This window comes from Etheostoma spectabile, chromosome 20 (assembly GCF_008692095.1).
Source record: "Etheostoma spectabile isolate EspeVRDwgs_2016 chromosome 20, UIUC_Espe_1.0, whole genome shotgun sequence".
Lineage (NCBI taxonomy): Eukaryota > Metazoa > Chordata > Actinopteri > Perciformes > Percidae > Etheostoma > Etheostoma spectabile.
Window position 1 is genome coordinate 7,885,434 of NC_045752.1, and position 16,820 is coordinate 7,902,253.

Genomic DNA, 16,820 nt, shown 5'->3' on the forward strand with positions numbered 1-16,820 from the left:
ACTATTGTGATTTGGTAATGAATATGGTTTTTAACAAAAAATTGATTTTACGTTCATACAGAAGATTCACCTTAAAAATGACGGATGTGCACATTCAAACACAGTACATTAGACTATTTGAATGATTATCCCAGACTAACGTAGTGTTCATTTATATTTAAATTTATATATAATTATACTTAGGTATTTATCGGACATGTTCAGTCTTTTCAGTCTGCAGAGTGGAATATAGTTATTTCATCCAAAACAGTGATGTCCAAAATCCAGTGTGGCTAACTTTATCTCTGTCAGTTGAGCTCAGAAACATCAGACTAAACAGAGTTATGTGCAATATTTCATTGTCAGGGTGCTGTGCGGCCTGTGGTGTTGCATATTTATTTGTCTCTAATGTCTGTTGCTTTTTACTCTTTTCCACCTATCTGTCCATCAGCCAAAAGGCTTTCGGCGGTACTACAGCTCTCCATTACTGATCCAGGAACAGTATGGCTGCATCAAAGAAGTCATGCCCATCGGTGAGCAGCTTACATCTCCATAATAATTTCTCTTCTGTGTAGAATTGCATACCCTAAAGCAAAAACTTTACTCCACTCTTTCTAGAACCACTTTTCCACTTGAGCTGTTTAAGAAGATGCACTTACCTGTTTTTTAGTTTTGTAAATCCCAACATGCCCATCCTGAAAGTGTAACATGTGTTTGCCGTCAGTTTTTATCATGTATTCATTCTTTTCCAAAGCCTGTGGCAATAAGGTGGACCCTGTGTATGAGGCCTTGAGATTTGGGACATCACTGGCACAAAAGGCCAAGAGGGCCAGTGGCTCTGAGTCTCCACACAGAAACTCGGTAAGAAAAGACAAGTTATAATGTTGGATAGTGTTTGGTCACTGAAACTTTTAGTTGTATTTGTCCTTTTTCCTATTTCAAATCTGCTCTTTGGTAAGATATAATGCACATACAGGTTGTCACAAACCAATTCATTTATAATACTTGTTATATTTTGTCCCTTCGCAATGGACATGCTGTAGCTGATGGTCTAAATAGATACTGCCACGGCAGGCCTGTAAACACTACCAATAAAGGCAGTCTGGTCCAGGCAGTGATGAAGGGCAATGTCAGTGTACTGATTGTACTATACAGCTACACTCTCCAGCCTCCTTTCCATCTCTGTGTGTAATACACAAGGAAATTTGTTTGTCATAGCTTATCATTTTTTGTGTAAGCTAAACTGTATATGCAGTCTGGATTTGTGTGCCTTTGTATGATGACATCTGAAAGCTGTTGGGTTGGGGCCATTCTGTCCTGTCCTGCGCAGCTGTTAGTGAATGGGTGTGTGTGTCGATGGAGGCTCACAGAGACAATGTGATCCCAACAGGGGTTATGATAATAGTTTCCAAATGCTACACTACGGTTTTCTCCAAAATAGCTGGTTTGACTGTGCGGTTGGAAGCATTTTCAGCTAGTTTTCTGCTCAGAAACTGAACTTAATCTATTTATCGCTATCTAACGTTACCTTTCAACCTATCTAATCTGTTTTATCTCTTCTCTTTGATCTCTGCAGACCAGTGACTTGGATAAGGTTCCAGAGGAAGTAGTGGCTCACAGCAGTAGGCAGGAGCTGTCGAGAAAACACAGCGATGATGGTAAGTATCTGTTGCGGTACACTGTGTGCATCTGGATTACAGCCATATAGTGACACAGGGAAAAACACACTGCTATTGCTCTTGCCACAAGGGAGTCTGAGAAGTTTGCAACATCAAATTCTCCTCCTGTGAACCGTCAAATAAGGTTCCCCATTGTTTTCATCTGAGCTGAACTCTTGCCTCTCTTTTTGCTCTTTGCTCACTCTGACCCTGCTATAGAATATCCTGGGGAAAAAGCCTAAAGAAACATTTGGACTTTTCTTGTTTTATCTGCATTGTGTGTAGCTCTTGATTTGTTGGTGCCTGGGTTATTTGAGATGCACAATAGTCTCTGTAGGAAAGTGAAAGACATTGACCCTTCACTATCTGAATTATTCACTCTTGGCAGTGAAGGCACAACTACAAAGAGGCGCGGCTACAATGCTGCTGAACAACTTCCTCCAGAGCATACCACCTGACCCAACAAAAGAACAAATTAATTTGTTGTTTTTCAGGGCCACATGTTGGCCTTGACACTGCTTTGTTGAAAAAAAAAAGGTTATGCCAATGAAAAACAATCTTCAATTTAATGGTATGGATATTTGTTAACCAAGTGAAATTTTTGTTGACATCTTTGATTTAGTGCCAAGGTTTCAAATTGAACATAAGATATCTCATAATTAAACCCGTTATGAAATTTGCCCTTTTGATTCAGCATTAAATTACTCATGGGTCAACATATCATTTTTTGACAGTTTTCTGGCAAAGTTCTAAAAGTAGCAAAGAGATCAGTATGCTTGTCATTATGTTACTATGTGTCCAACGTATCATTTAATACCCATTGCAGCTTTAAGGAGCTGCAAGAAGGACTTTTGAATTTAGTCTTGTTTTGTAAAATATGGTTGTTGATTTACTTTAGTTATTAATTATTTGTTTTTTCTTTGCAGTTTTCACAGTCATTGAGAACGGGACAGAACCTTACCTCCAGCCAGAAAGAAACCCTGATGATTTTCCGGTAAGAAACAAATCCATCCATCCAATTGTTTTACATTAAACACATCTAATGCTGACAAGTCTGTGTGTGAATGAATACAATATACATGCCAGATCAGTTCTTCTAACATACACCTGCATTTCAGTCCTGTCAACAAATCAGACTTTCAGATTTTTTGTAGTTTGTAGGCAACATGTAAAGCAATAGGCCGATTGTTAATTAATCTGCAGTAACGTGTATCCTATTTGGCAGCCTAAAAACTGGTATTAGGCTGTAGGAAGAATGCGGAATAGAAAGAGATCACTGATGCAGTCAACAGTGTTGCCGTATTAAATTGTACTCCAGCTGAAGTTTATTTAATTTATACATCCTTGACATATGTATACCCTTAAAAGTAATATAGGCTTATATTATCTCTTAGACCTACATGTAGATGTACCTATATTTAAATAAACACACGGTAGCAGAGTTTATGCAGGGTTTTTTGTGAGTCAGAGCCAGGCAACAGCTGTGAGGGAGAGCGCATGTCCTCTGCAAGCCAAAATATGTCGGGCAATGGCAGAAAGAAATCGTTGTGCCACTTGTGGCGATTGACAACATTTTAAAAGTCAAATGAAAAACTGAAGAATACATAAAAATTGTTGTAATGTGTGCATCATCTTGTTTCCTGAATTGAATACCATTGCCAAACATGATACCTTTTGAAAGCGAGGAGTAATATCCCGTCTTCTTTGTGTAGCTCCCAGTTGGGGCTTTGCTGGACACTGCTCTCTGGGCATCGGGTCATCTGGCTCCATCACTACATTTATGGCACCCTGTTTTCCTGCGCGATGTTCTGCAGAACCCCACAGGCTAAAACAATGTTGCAGACTTTTTTTGGCGTGTACAGCAACTCTCGTTAACTTTTATCCTCACTTTTCACAATGGTTGTTATTCTGCTGCTTGAACTTACAGTAACTTAAGTAATTATTGGTGCAGTCTGAAAACCTCTGAGAGCAGACTCTGTCCACTGACCATTGCCTGAACTCTTTGTGGTCACTCTGAGAACTGATACCCAGCCAGTCCGTTCTGTATCCATTAAGCATGCTGCTCCTTGCCCCTCGCATTTGTCCTCACTGCTGATTTTCCCAGGACTCTGAAGGAATAACTTCTCTTCCTGCTGTAACAAATCATACCCGAGCTGACACGACCACTGGCCTGTGCTGAAGAAGAAAAGCCTTATGTAAAGTTTGGATCTGTAGCTCTGGGGGCTCTGTCCTTCTGCAACTACTCTCCACAGTGTAGATGCAGTGCCAATGGTGCAAAAATTCATGCTTATGAGAAAGAAAAAGGTTAAACCTCTGTGAATATGTTGGCACACCCTGCAGAGTAACAATGAATATTTAATGGGCAAATTTAAAAACTGCTCTATTCCTGTATATATTCGATAATGGGTTTTGTTGGTGATGTGCTTTCAGCATCAACAGTTTCTATGTGCAACCATCTATCCTGTTTGCATTTATAGTTTAACATGTTTATCTCAGTTGTCAACAGTGGAAAAAACCCACAGATACTCGGACAAACACAAAAATGAATAAATAACCATACAAGGCAAAAAATACAGACATGCACAAACACAAACTATCCTTTGTAATACAGTCTAGTAGTCCAGTGCTTCCTTTCGGGGAAAAGTTTTGAAGTGCATTGTGCTGTGTTATCAGGTTGGACCAAGCACAGCTAACAGAGGGCTGTTTGTCTGTCAGCCGACAGATGGAGGCTCTGCAGGGTAATGAGCAGAGAAAAACTGCTTCTTCGCCAGAGAAGGAGCCTCCAATTTGAGATGAGAGACTCACACGCACAAATGAAACACACACTGTCACACACAGGATCCCCATCTGTTCACACTTTCCAGGTTTTGTGTTAAACTACCCAAGATCAATTGACAGTAAAATAGTCTGGCTCATGCTACAGTATGATTTCTTTTTGGATTCTCTGATTGAGAAGTTTGATATTGTCATAGGCGGTGCTCTTTTTGTTTGTCTGTGCATTTAAGGCAGCTTCTGTTTATCCAAACAAAATTCTGGTGCTTTTGTTGTTGCCAGAAGGTGTAAAATGTTAGCCTGACGTCGTCATACTCAGATTCTAGTCACAATATGAGTCTGATACTGCTCCAGTGGGCTGTGATTAGGGAGCGTGTTTCAACCAAACCAGGAAATAAAATGCCTCTGCACTCAATTGGATAGACCTACAACCAATCAGAGCAAAAGAGTATGTGACGTATGTTGACCTTTTGCCAAATCCTGTTGGAAGGATGGCAAAAACATATTTCCGGTCGACAAATGCCTTGATCCCGGATCTCTGTTCCTCTTTTAAAATGAATGCGATGTCGATATCTTCTATAACAGACGCAATGGTGGAATCTACACATCTCAATTCTCCAGCGGCGGCCGCTTTGTTGTAAACTTATTCAACCCAAGCACTCTTTGGTGATGTGGTTGATTACGTTACTGTTGATCATCTGTCCATCATCGTATAAAGCCCGCCCTGACAATTTCATTTGTCCGAACAGCTCTGGTTTGAGCATTGTTGCTCCGCAGCGGAACAAGTCCAGACCGAACTTCCCAACCTCAAATGTTGTGGGTAAATTCGGCTGGCATCTAGGGCAATAAAATGTATCACCATAGCCTGTCTAAAGATATTAGCTAAACATTAGCTCTTAAAGCTGCACTAATCAATATTTTTATAAACTAATGGATCAAATGACAAGATGTAGTGACTAGTTTGTGTATATAATGGAGCAGTTAGCTGCTATATAGCAAGATATTATTCTCAGGAGTTGGTGGAGCAAAACAGTGCCAGAGGGAGAGTGAAATGCAACATTCACAACATGACTCCAAATTAAAGCTAATATTGCTCTGTGTTTGCTAGACATGTATAAATAGGCAACTGTTAGCTAACAGGTTCACCATAAGAAGTTTACAAGGTAGTAATATTATAAGGTTGTTTGCAGGTTGTTTTACTACCCCTAAGTGGTTACATCTTACTGCACATCAGTTACTGCTGATTAAAAGGAATGCACACTGCTCTTCTATTTCTTTTTTTCCATTTTTCTTTCGCCACAATGTCCCTCACTACATATACAGTACGGTCTTCTTTTCCGAAAATTCAGTTACAAAGGAGGCTGTTATCTCGAACTGCCCGACCTCTCATTCAGTGGCCCATGCTAGCAGAGCATCGAGAGCCTCTTTTGGCCAGTGAGCAGTTCTTAGTTAGCTGTAATGGATTGCCAGTGCTTGATGTTGTTGTTTCACCCAGAGGCCACAGAGGCAGTTTGCCTTGTGGCTGCAGTTAACTCAACTCATCCATCAGCTACATTGGATGACGCTCAGGGAGACATAAAAGACCAGAAACAATTCTCTTCATTAGCTATACAGCACCACAAAGATGGCAAATTCTCCTGCTGTCTATCAAAAACAGGTCTTAGTGCGTCTTAAAAAGTAATTCTCATATCTTTTGGCCATAGGCAATTATGCAGGAACAAGTTATCATTTGGAGGGATTTCAGACAACAAGAAAATGCCCACCAGTTTTCTGAGCAGGTGTGAAGAGCTCCAGAATGGCGGCGCATTTCCCTGATAATTGTGCTCACACTTCAATAACAACTTCTGTCCCGTTTAAACTTACTGAGCGTTCATGAAAACCCTGATCCTGCTCTCCCACACATGTTAACGGTAGATTAAAAGAAACAGATTGCCGAACAACTTAAGTGGCTCCCCGGTCTATCAGTGTTCTGTAAACAAAGGCTTCTTCTGCATATGTGAATGTCAAAAGACTATTTTAAGATACCACTGCGAGAAAAGTGACAATAGAGAATATGGTGTTGTGTTGTATTTGTGTGACTATGAGCTTTGTTTAACCTGTCAGCGTCAGCAAGGTTTTCTTTTCCCTGAGACTTCTTAAAAACAAAATCTATATGTTTATGTGTTTCCGTGGGTGTGTGTGTGTTTTGTCTAGTTGGAGCATCTCCAGCTACAGAAAGATGTCCTTAAGCTCAGAACCTATGTGGCCTTGTTCAACTTCACTCCCCAAGACAGCCATGACCTGGAGATGAGGTTAGTGTACACATACACACATCATTCTAATCAAGAAAAATTATCTCTTTTGATACATTGTTATGCAATTCAAAATGTTCTGAAGAAAACTAGAATGGCACTGGGAGAGCGCGGACTTCTGCCAAGGCATGCCCTATGCCATAATGTTAATGCAATGTGAATTTTCCCATTCAGGAACTTATTTTTTCCAATTATTTTGATACCCAGTAAATGCATAAACTCCCTTTCTCGCTATGTTAACTAAAGTAAAAGATAATTTGTCTATCCGCCCGTGATTCAGAATCTGCTTAGACCAAACAAATATGTTCCTACATATTGCAATTACACTTTTTAATGATCCTTATTTGTTTGAATATTTTTGCATCTTACATCAGTATTCAGACTCTAGCGATAAGGGGGAGGGGGGTGTATTCTCATTATTAATTACCACTATCATCATAATATATGATTAGTTGTATATGCAGAGAAACACAATCTCTGTGTGACCTGTCAATTGCAGTTGCTCTAAACTTGCCTTGTATGCTCTGTAGCATACATAATGTAAATCTCCAAAAACAAACACAAAAAAACTACAGTCATACCATGCCAGACTTAGGCACACAATCACAAACACACATGTACACAAGGTGTAATTTACGTTGGAAAAATAGGGTGACATGCTGGTCTGAAAACCTCTCTTCTTCTGTGTCTATATTCATCTACTCTTTAAAGTCAGGAAAGTCAGTTGTCTGTTAATAAGTATGTCTGTGTTTTATCTTATATAATTGTTGTATTAGGAGCACTAGAAATCAGCGTATATACTAAGTATAGATTTGCAAAACTAATTAGCTTCTTCTTTGTAGGTAATGTTCCTCAAAGATTTATTTCTATGGGGTGGCCTCATTAATAGTAGGCTACCTATGTGTGTGTCCCATGATGTCTATTAATATCAGTCAATCTCATGTCTTCTTGGATTTATCCTGAGAGTCTTTGGAAAGTCCAGTTAGAAGTCCTTATATAGCTCCCATGAGGCTACGAGGGAATATATAATTTTTGAATGCTGGCAAAAAACATGTATTAATTTGGTTATACATAAATACTCAGAAAACTTACAGAAAGAACTTGAACAATGGCCACAAAAGAAGCTAATTTAAGCTGTTAAGTATATCTAATGTTACTACAAGACTAGCAGTGAGGGTAACCATCTTGCATAAATATAAAAATGTAGACAGTTGTAGTATGAATTTGGGAAACTGTGTCTTTGAGGGCATAATGCTGCTGTTGCTGCTCTCCGAGGTTTCAAACATTCAATCTGAACACAGCCGAATTACTGTGGTGATGTCACACCTGGTGTTGTAGCTTTGGCAGTTGATTGAAAGCACCTGTTGTATCGTCACTGATTGGGTTGTGGCTCAATTGCTCAAGAGCTGCTCAGCTGTTGGCTGGTGGGCGATACTTGGTTTTGGCCCGACTTGGTCACAAACAATCTCATTTTGGAGCAAGCGGTATACTAAAATATTTTTCTTAAAGCATTTGAGGCGAGGAATAGGCATCATCTGCAACATACTTTGCAATAGGCCTGAAGAAGAGAGTATTTATTATGAGCAGTCCTTCAGCCTAAGGACCCATTTGCTCCTGGTAGTCATCGAAATCCTCCAATGATTTAAGGATGTGAGAGTGCATTTGTTCTTTCCCTCTTTATCCTGCACACACACTCATGGATTTATCTGTTCAATCGTCAGGCTTTTTAAAATTCCTTGACTTCTTCTCTTGGTTTCCCTGTCCACCTGCGATACGGCACACAGTTCAACAAGCTTTATTTTAAATGTATTCTCTTATGAAAGCCTACATCAATGTTTTTTTCTTCTCCATGAGGTTTTGCTTCAGACAATAATCTAAACATCAAACGCTTGAAGATATAAAAAACAAAGGGGAAAATTAAATATTTAATCAAAAGGTTCAATTTTCAGTTTAAGCAAAAAAATCAGGTTTGTGACTAGTTTCTGTGGCCGCCACATCCTCTGATTACATGATTACCTTCAACTATGTGGTGATTGTAATGATGATGAGTTCTGCGTTTTAGAATTTGGAATCAGAAAACCCACTTTCTTTTTTGTTTTTTAATGGACAGTGATTTCACAAACCCTTTGTTCTCCCTTTCATGGCTCACGTTTTCATGATTAATTGGATTTTTAAGGCACAGTACTCAGAGGGCAGGCTCAAACAGTAAATATGTTTACTTTGTTGTCAACTCAGTTTTTACAACATTGGGTGCTTTGCTGTTCCTCAGCTACAATAAACAATGTTTTCGGGGTCAGGGTGAGCATTGTCAAGCAAAGGACAGACAGTTTTGTAATTGACACACAAGAGGAAGAAAAAGGGGAATTGCGTAAACAAACATTTGGCTCAACTATGCCGGTCCTTTTTTGTTTTTATTGGTCAAATTTAGCTGACGGCTTTGAACAGATTCAAGTAATTATGGTACATGCGGTGATGGTGTAAAATGATTCAAACGTTTCCTGGACAAAGAATAATTACTCACAGCAAAGGATTAAGGTGTATCCAATCAGAAAATAACCAAACACCTTCTCTTCTGTTTGACTATACAACATACCATACGTGAACAGGAGGACCCTTTAAAAGAGATTAAGTGTCGACAGAGTTTAACAACGGGTCAACAATTTCACATATAAATAAATAAAAGCAGGCTTCTCATTTCCACCCAATGACTGTGGATTTTGTTAGCTAAAATTATACCTGTCACTAGTAGATTTTGCTAGGTAAGTTACTTTAAAAAACTCAATTTTTCCAGATGACTTTTTAATCTTTCCAGCTGTCTCATTTTATATTCCAACGAGAAGCCCGTTACAGTGTTCAAAATGTACTGGATTGGTACAATATTGTGCTAAAAGACAGACGCTAAAGAGAATCCATGATTTACATCCAGAAATGTTAATTGACATTTTGTTGCAGTTCTGTATTGGTAATTGGTAATGGATTTATTTCAAATTTTTCTGTAGACATGTACCACTAAAGCACAGGGCTGAGGTGGGTCATTAATACCTGCTTTGTAAAGGAGCTCTGTTTCAAAATGTAAATGGAGTTATCCAACTACGCAGATAAGAAGAGACAAACTTTACTTATTTGAGAAATTTCTCTTTTGTTTTCCTCTATATTGCAGAGCGGGAGACAGAATCTTATTGGCTGACGACTCTAATGATGACTGGTGGAAGGTAGGTACAATGCCAACATATTAAACAAAAAGTAGTGACATGGTTCATGTAAAACTTTTTCTATGTTTACAATTAACCTTCCAAGATAAATCTAAGCTATTGTTTGCAAGTTAGTTGTTGCCAGTTAACAAATAATGCTAATAGCGTTGTGTTTTCCAGAAAGCGCTTGATAAATTACAGGAAGTTAAGCTGTAAATTATCGGAGCGAGGCAACAGGTTGCCTCAGGACACAACTGCATGACAGATAAATTAGGGAGACAAAAGCGCCCATACGTGACTGTACAGACACAGCCGGCTGCCACCAGACCATGGAGAAACTCATCACACATTTAAACTCTGTTGCTGTTCTCTATATGGCGGTAGATAAACAAAGACATCTGGCGTGTTTGCCTTACTTTACCTGATATAACACCTGCAAGCAGTACAATGTATAAGCACTGAAGATGAAGACATATAGAGTGTACTTTATCTTTGTCTTTATATCTATGTATGTACCAGGTAAAAGCAATTATACTAAAAAAAAAACAATACAGGTTTGATGTACTGTAACCAACATAACCCCTGTTAATTTTTTTTCAAGGATTTATACAGTCACTGAGTTTAGAATGTTCTTATGTAATATGCAGCTCTCCCATGTGTCAGCTGTTTTCATATTTGATGGGTTTTTTTTATTTTTATTTTTTTTTAGGGGGTAATTGAGGACAGGATCGGTTTCTTCCCAGCAGCCTATGCTCATCAGGTGCGGGTTGAAGACCAAGTGTTCAGGTGTACTAGGACGTTCATTGGCTGTAAGGAACAAGGCCAGATCACACTGAAGGAGGGACAGGTACAGTGCCGACCTTATGAGGATGATGAAAATGATTATAAGTAGATGATGAATATTTTAAGTGAAAAGTCTTCACATAAAGCCAGGCTGGTTAGTAAAATAGTTTATTTTTCCTAAATTATCCTATGCGTTATTCTAGGTTGTCTGTGACGACTTCTACATGAAAGGACTCTGCTTCTATTTCTATTTCTTCTTTAATTATTGATGTATTGTTCAGGGCATTACTGGGTATTGACCTTTTGGGAGCTGTTGTGTCTTTTTCAGCTATTGAGACGCTCAACATAATGCATTCCCAAGAAGCAGAATGCTACCCAGTAAAGCTGTATTATTAAAGACAACATACGTTAAGTGTATTTTAATTGTAAATTAAATTATTTGTTGTATAATGTGAAGGTTTTTCACAGGTCAGTTTTGCAGGAATGTAGAGCATGGATGTCAAATTGTAGAGCACTGTTGCTTTTTTTTACCAACCAACCAACCAACCAACCAACCAACCAACCAGATGCTCAACTATCAAAGGACCAAATAGGAAGAAGAAAAACACTAGCTAAATAACTGCCTTGATGTCTGCAACAGTGACCTTTTTGAAACACTGGTTGTCAGAAATGTGTGATTTGTACACTCTGGCTTGAAAGGAATGCATGCAAGAAAAAGCTGCAATCTTTTTTTTAAATAGAAGCCTTTCAAAACCTGCCGGATAAACCACAAAATACCTTGCAATCCAGCTAAAAAAAGCTAGTTTTCTTGGTTTATAATTAAGTGACTTTTTAGAGATGTGAAAACTTTCACCAGACAGTAACGGTTTGTTGTTAAGGTTAATTGACTGCCGTTTAGAGTCACAAAGACAACACAAAGGATTCATTTAGACCACATATTAGCAGGGTTGATCACATGAACATCCTAGTCATCCTGTGTTGGAGAAGCAATGAATTTATTGTGTGGACATTAAAACTTCCACATTACACCTGTGTCTAATTCATGATCACACCCCAGCCATTGAAGCACATCAGATTCCCATCCTCCAGCAGTCCTTTAGCTAGCTTATTACCCTTCTGCAACTCCCACGTCACCTCTTACCTCTAGTGACTCTTCCCTCCATATGCTCGCTCACTGAGTAGTTTAACTTGAGTTGGCTGATAGAGAATCCCTCTTATAAGTTACCAGTAGATTAGCATGTTGGTATAATGACTGTACTTAGATTAGCTCCCCCTTTTTCCACAATGCTTTCCAGGACATGATGGGACTCAGAGGAGACTAAAGTAAGCAACCCTCAGTGGAGATAAAACCACTGAAAGCAAGATGATTCTGTGACCTGCTTCCCTTCTTTTCCACAAACCCAGGGGGAGATTGTGGATAGTATTAACCCTAACCCATGCAAAGATGATGTGTCGTGGTCCATCTTGAAGGACTTTTTGTGTTGATATAAAATAACAGTATTTAGTCCTCAGAACGACCCCTATCATGTTTGGATCTCAGTACTCACAATCAGTACACTAATCATGTTAATATTATTAACAGTAGAAATTGCAACTACAGCATCATCATCATCATCATCATCATCATCATCATCATCTTTAATGTAATGATAATAATAAATGAAGCAATTATTTACACTCCAGATGGGCAATACAAAATACACATTTTGTGATATGAAACTTTCAAAATAATAAAGCCTCCAAGTGCTAAAAAAAAAATAGAGACTAATGCACATATAAACAGAGACTAGTGAGACAATGATAAAATCGAAAGTTATGTTTTGTTTTGTTGAATATGCTAATGCTAGAGGACATGTGGATTTTTCATGTGTCATAAAAAGATTTTCTGAAAAATATATTGGCAGAAGACCATGTAGCAAGTTGTATGTACTGTACTAGAAGAGTTTAAAATCTACTTGAAAACTGACAGTTAACCAAAGTAAATGCTTGCTTAACGAACCCCAGACATATAGGGACAATGGTATGCCAACAGTGCTATACGTTTATTTTTCAAATGTTTTAACCAAATTTTGTACTATGTTTGACTACTTGTTCACTGTACTTTCATTGTCAGTAGTTTTCACATTAAACTAAAATTTCCTTTTTTCTCCATTAGATCTGTGTGAGCAGTGAGGGCGAACGCAGTGGCTTCATCAGAGTGGGGAGTGGAAAGAAGAGAGGCTTTGTGCCCTGTGACATTCTAGAAATCATCTGAGACACTCAGAGAAATTAAGGTGGGGGGGGGTTAGTGGAACTGTTGCCTGGACATTAGAAGAGGAGGAAAGTGAACCTGCAAAATAACTACAAGAGACCAGTGAAGGAGATTTTATGTTGTGGACAAAAGAGTGATGCTGGCTTTGTCAATGACGAGGACTGTTGTACTCTGTTGCAGGTCAGAGTCTCTGTACCTTACTTTAAATCCTCTCAGCACAGAGAAAGATGCTGAAATGGCAGACTGCTTGTTGTTTGCAGTGAGACAGGAAATCACTGTTTCCCGGGACTTGACTTAATTTATAGAGCCAATGTGTGTGTTTCTTTTCTCCTTAGTTTTATTCTGTTGCAAGCTGTTCATTTTTGGAAAGTGAAACAGCTTTCTGGCTGTTTCAGCCAAAAAAAGTAAACAAACACTTACTACAATGATTAGTTTTCAAGGTTTTGGCACACACGATGGCATTCCCCTTACAACTTGTTTAGTTTCTCATGCTAAGCATGCTTCGTGCTTTTAATGGAAAGTAGTCTGCAATAGACTCCGAAGTGTCTGATTATTTTGGATGTCAAAATCCTTGGTCTCAGAAAAGTGTTGTGAAACACCGAAGAAACAAATAAAAGAACATTTACTTTCTTTGAAGCCTCAAATCTCCCTTAAAAAATATTGAACTCCTACCTGCCATATATCTTTCTGATACAGTCACAGTCCTATGAAATAACTTCAAAAGGTTCCCGTTTCTGGTTTGCGTTTTAGGTGACAAACTGCACATCAGATGCAACAAAGATGTGCGTGGGAGTATTTTCAGAGGAGTTTGAAACAATCAAAGACTTCAGAAATTCTCAGTGGTCTTCCAAAAATACCGCCCTCATATTCCCTGGGTTTATAATGTCTGACTTATTGTAATCAACAATTTTACTTAATGGTGACGGTAATGCATTGATATCAACATTAGAATCAGAAGCTAAAATTAAAATAACATATGTGGACAGTCTCCACGTTGCAGTATCTATTAGATTTATTGTTTAAAGCTTGTCTTTTATTTAATTTTCCCTCTTTTTAGTCATTTTTGTCAAAAGATTCACAGCTTCATTGCTACAAAAGTGAATAAGAAAGTACAGCTAGGATAAAATCGGGACATTCATGATTTAATGATGGTGTAACCTGCTGCATGGGGATGACCTGTGAACAAATGATGGTGCCTGTAAGACAATGAAACATTTCTAAGTTGCGTGTTGGCTTTAAACGTGATCACTCTCGTGTGATTCTCCTCTTTTTCACCACAAACGGTTCAGAACAACACTTCTTTCCTCCTCCAGTTAAGTTTGTTTTAAAGAGGTGTTGCATCATAGTAGATATAGTATTTATCTCTTATATGGTTGTTCTGCACTGAAACTTGGCTTTATTGAATGTCCAAGAAGTCGACATTGTACATAATGTACATACAAGATTAAAATGTCTTCTTTATCACAATAATGATTTTTGTGGTGTCTTGCATGTCTTGTCCTCTTTCTGTAAAACAGAGTTTTTACAACGAATTGTATAAAAAACACATGCCTAATATTTTACATATTGTGTCTCATCCGGAATGTTACTCACTAATCCGTCTGTCAGAATGATTCCTTAATTTCTGTCATGTTCTCTTTGGCTATTAATAATAAGCTTATCATTCGCTCGAGTGGGCCCACCAAAAATTATGCATCGTGCAATTATCCTTATTATAATGTGATACAGTTGCCAGTAAAAACACCTGGATTGGGACTCAGTTATTAACAAACCTATCTTCACAGCAATATAGACAAGTAATGCATCAAGACGCTTTTATGAAGTTATAAATACAACATTTTCTTTGTTTTAGTTTTCACATCAGTCCCAAACTCTTAATGCTAAAAGTTATGCTTCTCATCATGGACTAACTAAGGAAGCACACAAAAAATGTAAATGAATTTTAGATGTTGTGAAAGCTAGACCATTGGCAATCACTTTGCAGGGTCACTAATTTGGTTGTGTTATGCATTAACTCAGAGGTTTTTTATTTTATATTCATTAGGAAATTTGCTTACACTGTTATCCAAAGCCTAAAAGAAACTGTAAACTGTTGTTGCCAGGACACTTTATGATCTCTTCGTCTCACAGCTCATTAAGTCTTGCTGGTTTAGCCCCGATTCATTTCCCGGACCATCTGACCAGACAATCTGCACAACCTGCAGTCCACCATGAGAGTCTAGTTCAGACTTTGGAGGCTTCAACAGCTCCATTAAGCAATGTTTAAATTGTCTCTGGAAGCACAGCCCAACTATACAAGTTGAGACAAATACAGGCAGTTTTCTATTTCAGTCCTTTTTCCTTTCTGTGTCTGTATGATGGCACACACCAGGCCCTCACTGCAGGGTGCCAGCAGGTCTCAGGGAAGTTGATTCTACCACCACCTTTTGGTTCATTAGAGTAACAGCAACATCTAGTTGTTGAGCTATACAAGACTAATGAAGAGCTGATTCGGTAATGTTCCAGTGCAACAGCATCTCAACTACTGTGCAACAAGTCACATTTGAAACTTTCACACATTCACCACATGAGCTGAAGTTGTGAGCCATGCAAATTTGGCCCAACAGAAGGACTCAAGTAGAAATTATTTCTATGTAAAAGTTCAACTTAAAGCGGCAGTAATCAATAGTGTTATGTGAATGTGAAAGCAGTTGCTTGTATTGGTAAGGCACAATTATAATTACTAGCCTACATATTATTAACACCTAATTCTGCAGTTCCTCTCATCTCTAAGGAGCTTTATAGCACCTTCCCTCTCATTGTTTCAGTTGTCCCACAACTTTACTGGTTTTAGTTCATTCTCTCTACTCTAATCAGTGTTGTTTCCAGACACAGCAAAGAGCTGTTTCCATTGAAAAGAAACTCTAAAAACCCACTGTACACAACCTGCCCTGCACCAAACAGAAGACATGAACATAGTGGAGGATTTAGCAGCTAAAGAGCCACATATTTCCTGCAGAAATTGGAGACACAAAAAAACAGAGCTAACATAGAGTAAATACTTGTCTTGCATTCGCCAGGTGACTAGAAACAAGAGTCCAAATGTACCATAATGTTGCTCTGGGGATGCTGGGTGTGTAAATGGGTAATTGTTAACACATAACTTTATAATGTGATAACATGTTAATAATATAATTGTGTTTAAAGCTTGTTTTGCTAAGTAGTCAAATAAAAATAACTAAGTGTCAGTTGAAGTGGAAACCTCACTCTTGGTCAATGGATCCCTACATTTTTTTCTTAATTACTGTATTTCCAAAGTTTTGAATGGGAACAATGTTCTTTGTGGATTAGACTGTCAAAGGGAACATATGGGATATTCCAGCATTTCCATATGTACAAAATTGACACACAGTACATGTAGCCTATATCTACTTATTAAAACAATTAAATTAAGTTAAAAATGGTTTACACGTCTCATAGTGTGCTTGTTAAAGAGTGTATAGATGAACTGTGATGTAATTAAAGTGTGAAGTAGGAAGGAAACAGCCAGCCTTTACCACATTGTTGGTGGTGGGGGTGTGAAGACATTTGAAGAAATGTCCATGTTCATATTTTTGCTGAAGCCCTCAGTGAACTGCACATGTGGACAAAACATAGCAAGACGTTTGTATTCCAGTTAAAGTGAACTGAATTGCAGTCTACAGGTCAATATGTTTGCTCTGCTTGCTAAGTGGAACCATAAATGTTGACACACATAGTTTCCTAAAGCACATTTTTCCATGTTAACACCTACAAACCTGCTCCACTATTACAGGCTAACGTCAGGGGGTTTTTGCACATGAAATACTTCTTCAAGTGGAGTAAGGGTGAATTTATACTTAGTCACTAATTGGTTTAACACTAAACCCATCAGTAT

General features: G+C 38.3%; 1 protein-coding gene across 2 annotated transcripts in view; it reads left to right on the plus strand.

Annotated features, from left to right (window-relative positions):
- The window catches only part of stac (SH3 and cysteine rich domain), a 31,770-nt gene extending 17,372 nt beyond the window's left edge, over window positions 1-14,398 (plus strand). For both annotated transcript variants that reach the window (XM_032499515.1, XM_032499517.1), the window contains 8 exons: window positions 431-512; window positions 734-840; window positions 1,556-1,637; window positions 2,564-2,631; window positions 6,603-6,700; window positions 9,861-9,912; window positions 10,601-10,738; window positions 12,830-14,398. In XM_032499515.1, coding sequence (XP_032355406.1) covers window positions 431-512; window positions 734-840; window positions 1,556-1,637; window positions 2,564-2,631; window positions 6,603-6,700; window positions 9,861-9,912; window positions 10,601-10,738; window positions 12,830-12,928 — 726 coding nt within the window. In that variant the 3' untranslated portion in view covers window positions 12,929-14,398. The remainder of the gene's footprint in view (window positions 1-430; window positions 513-733; window positions 841-1,555; window positions 1,638-2,563; window positions 2,632-6,602; window positions 6,701-9,860; window positions 9,913-10,600; window positions 10,739-12,829) is intronic.
- Window positions 14,399-16,820: the final 2,422 nt, after the last annotated feature.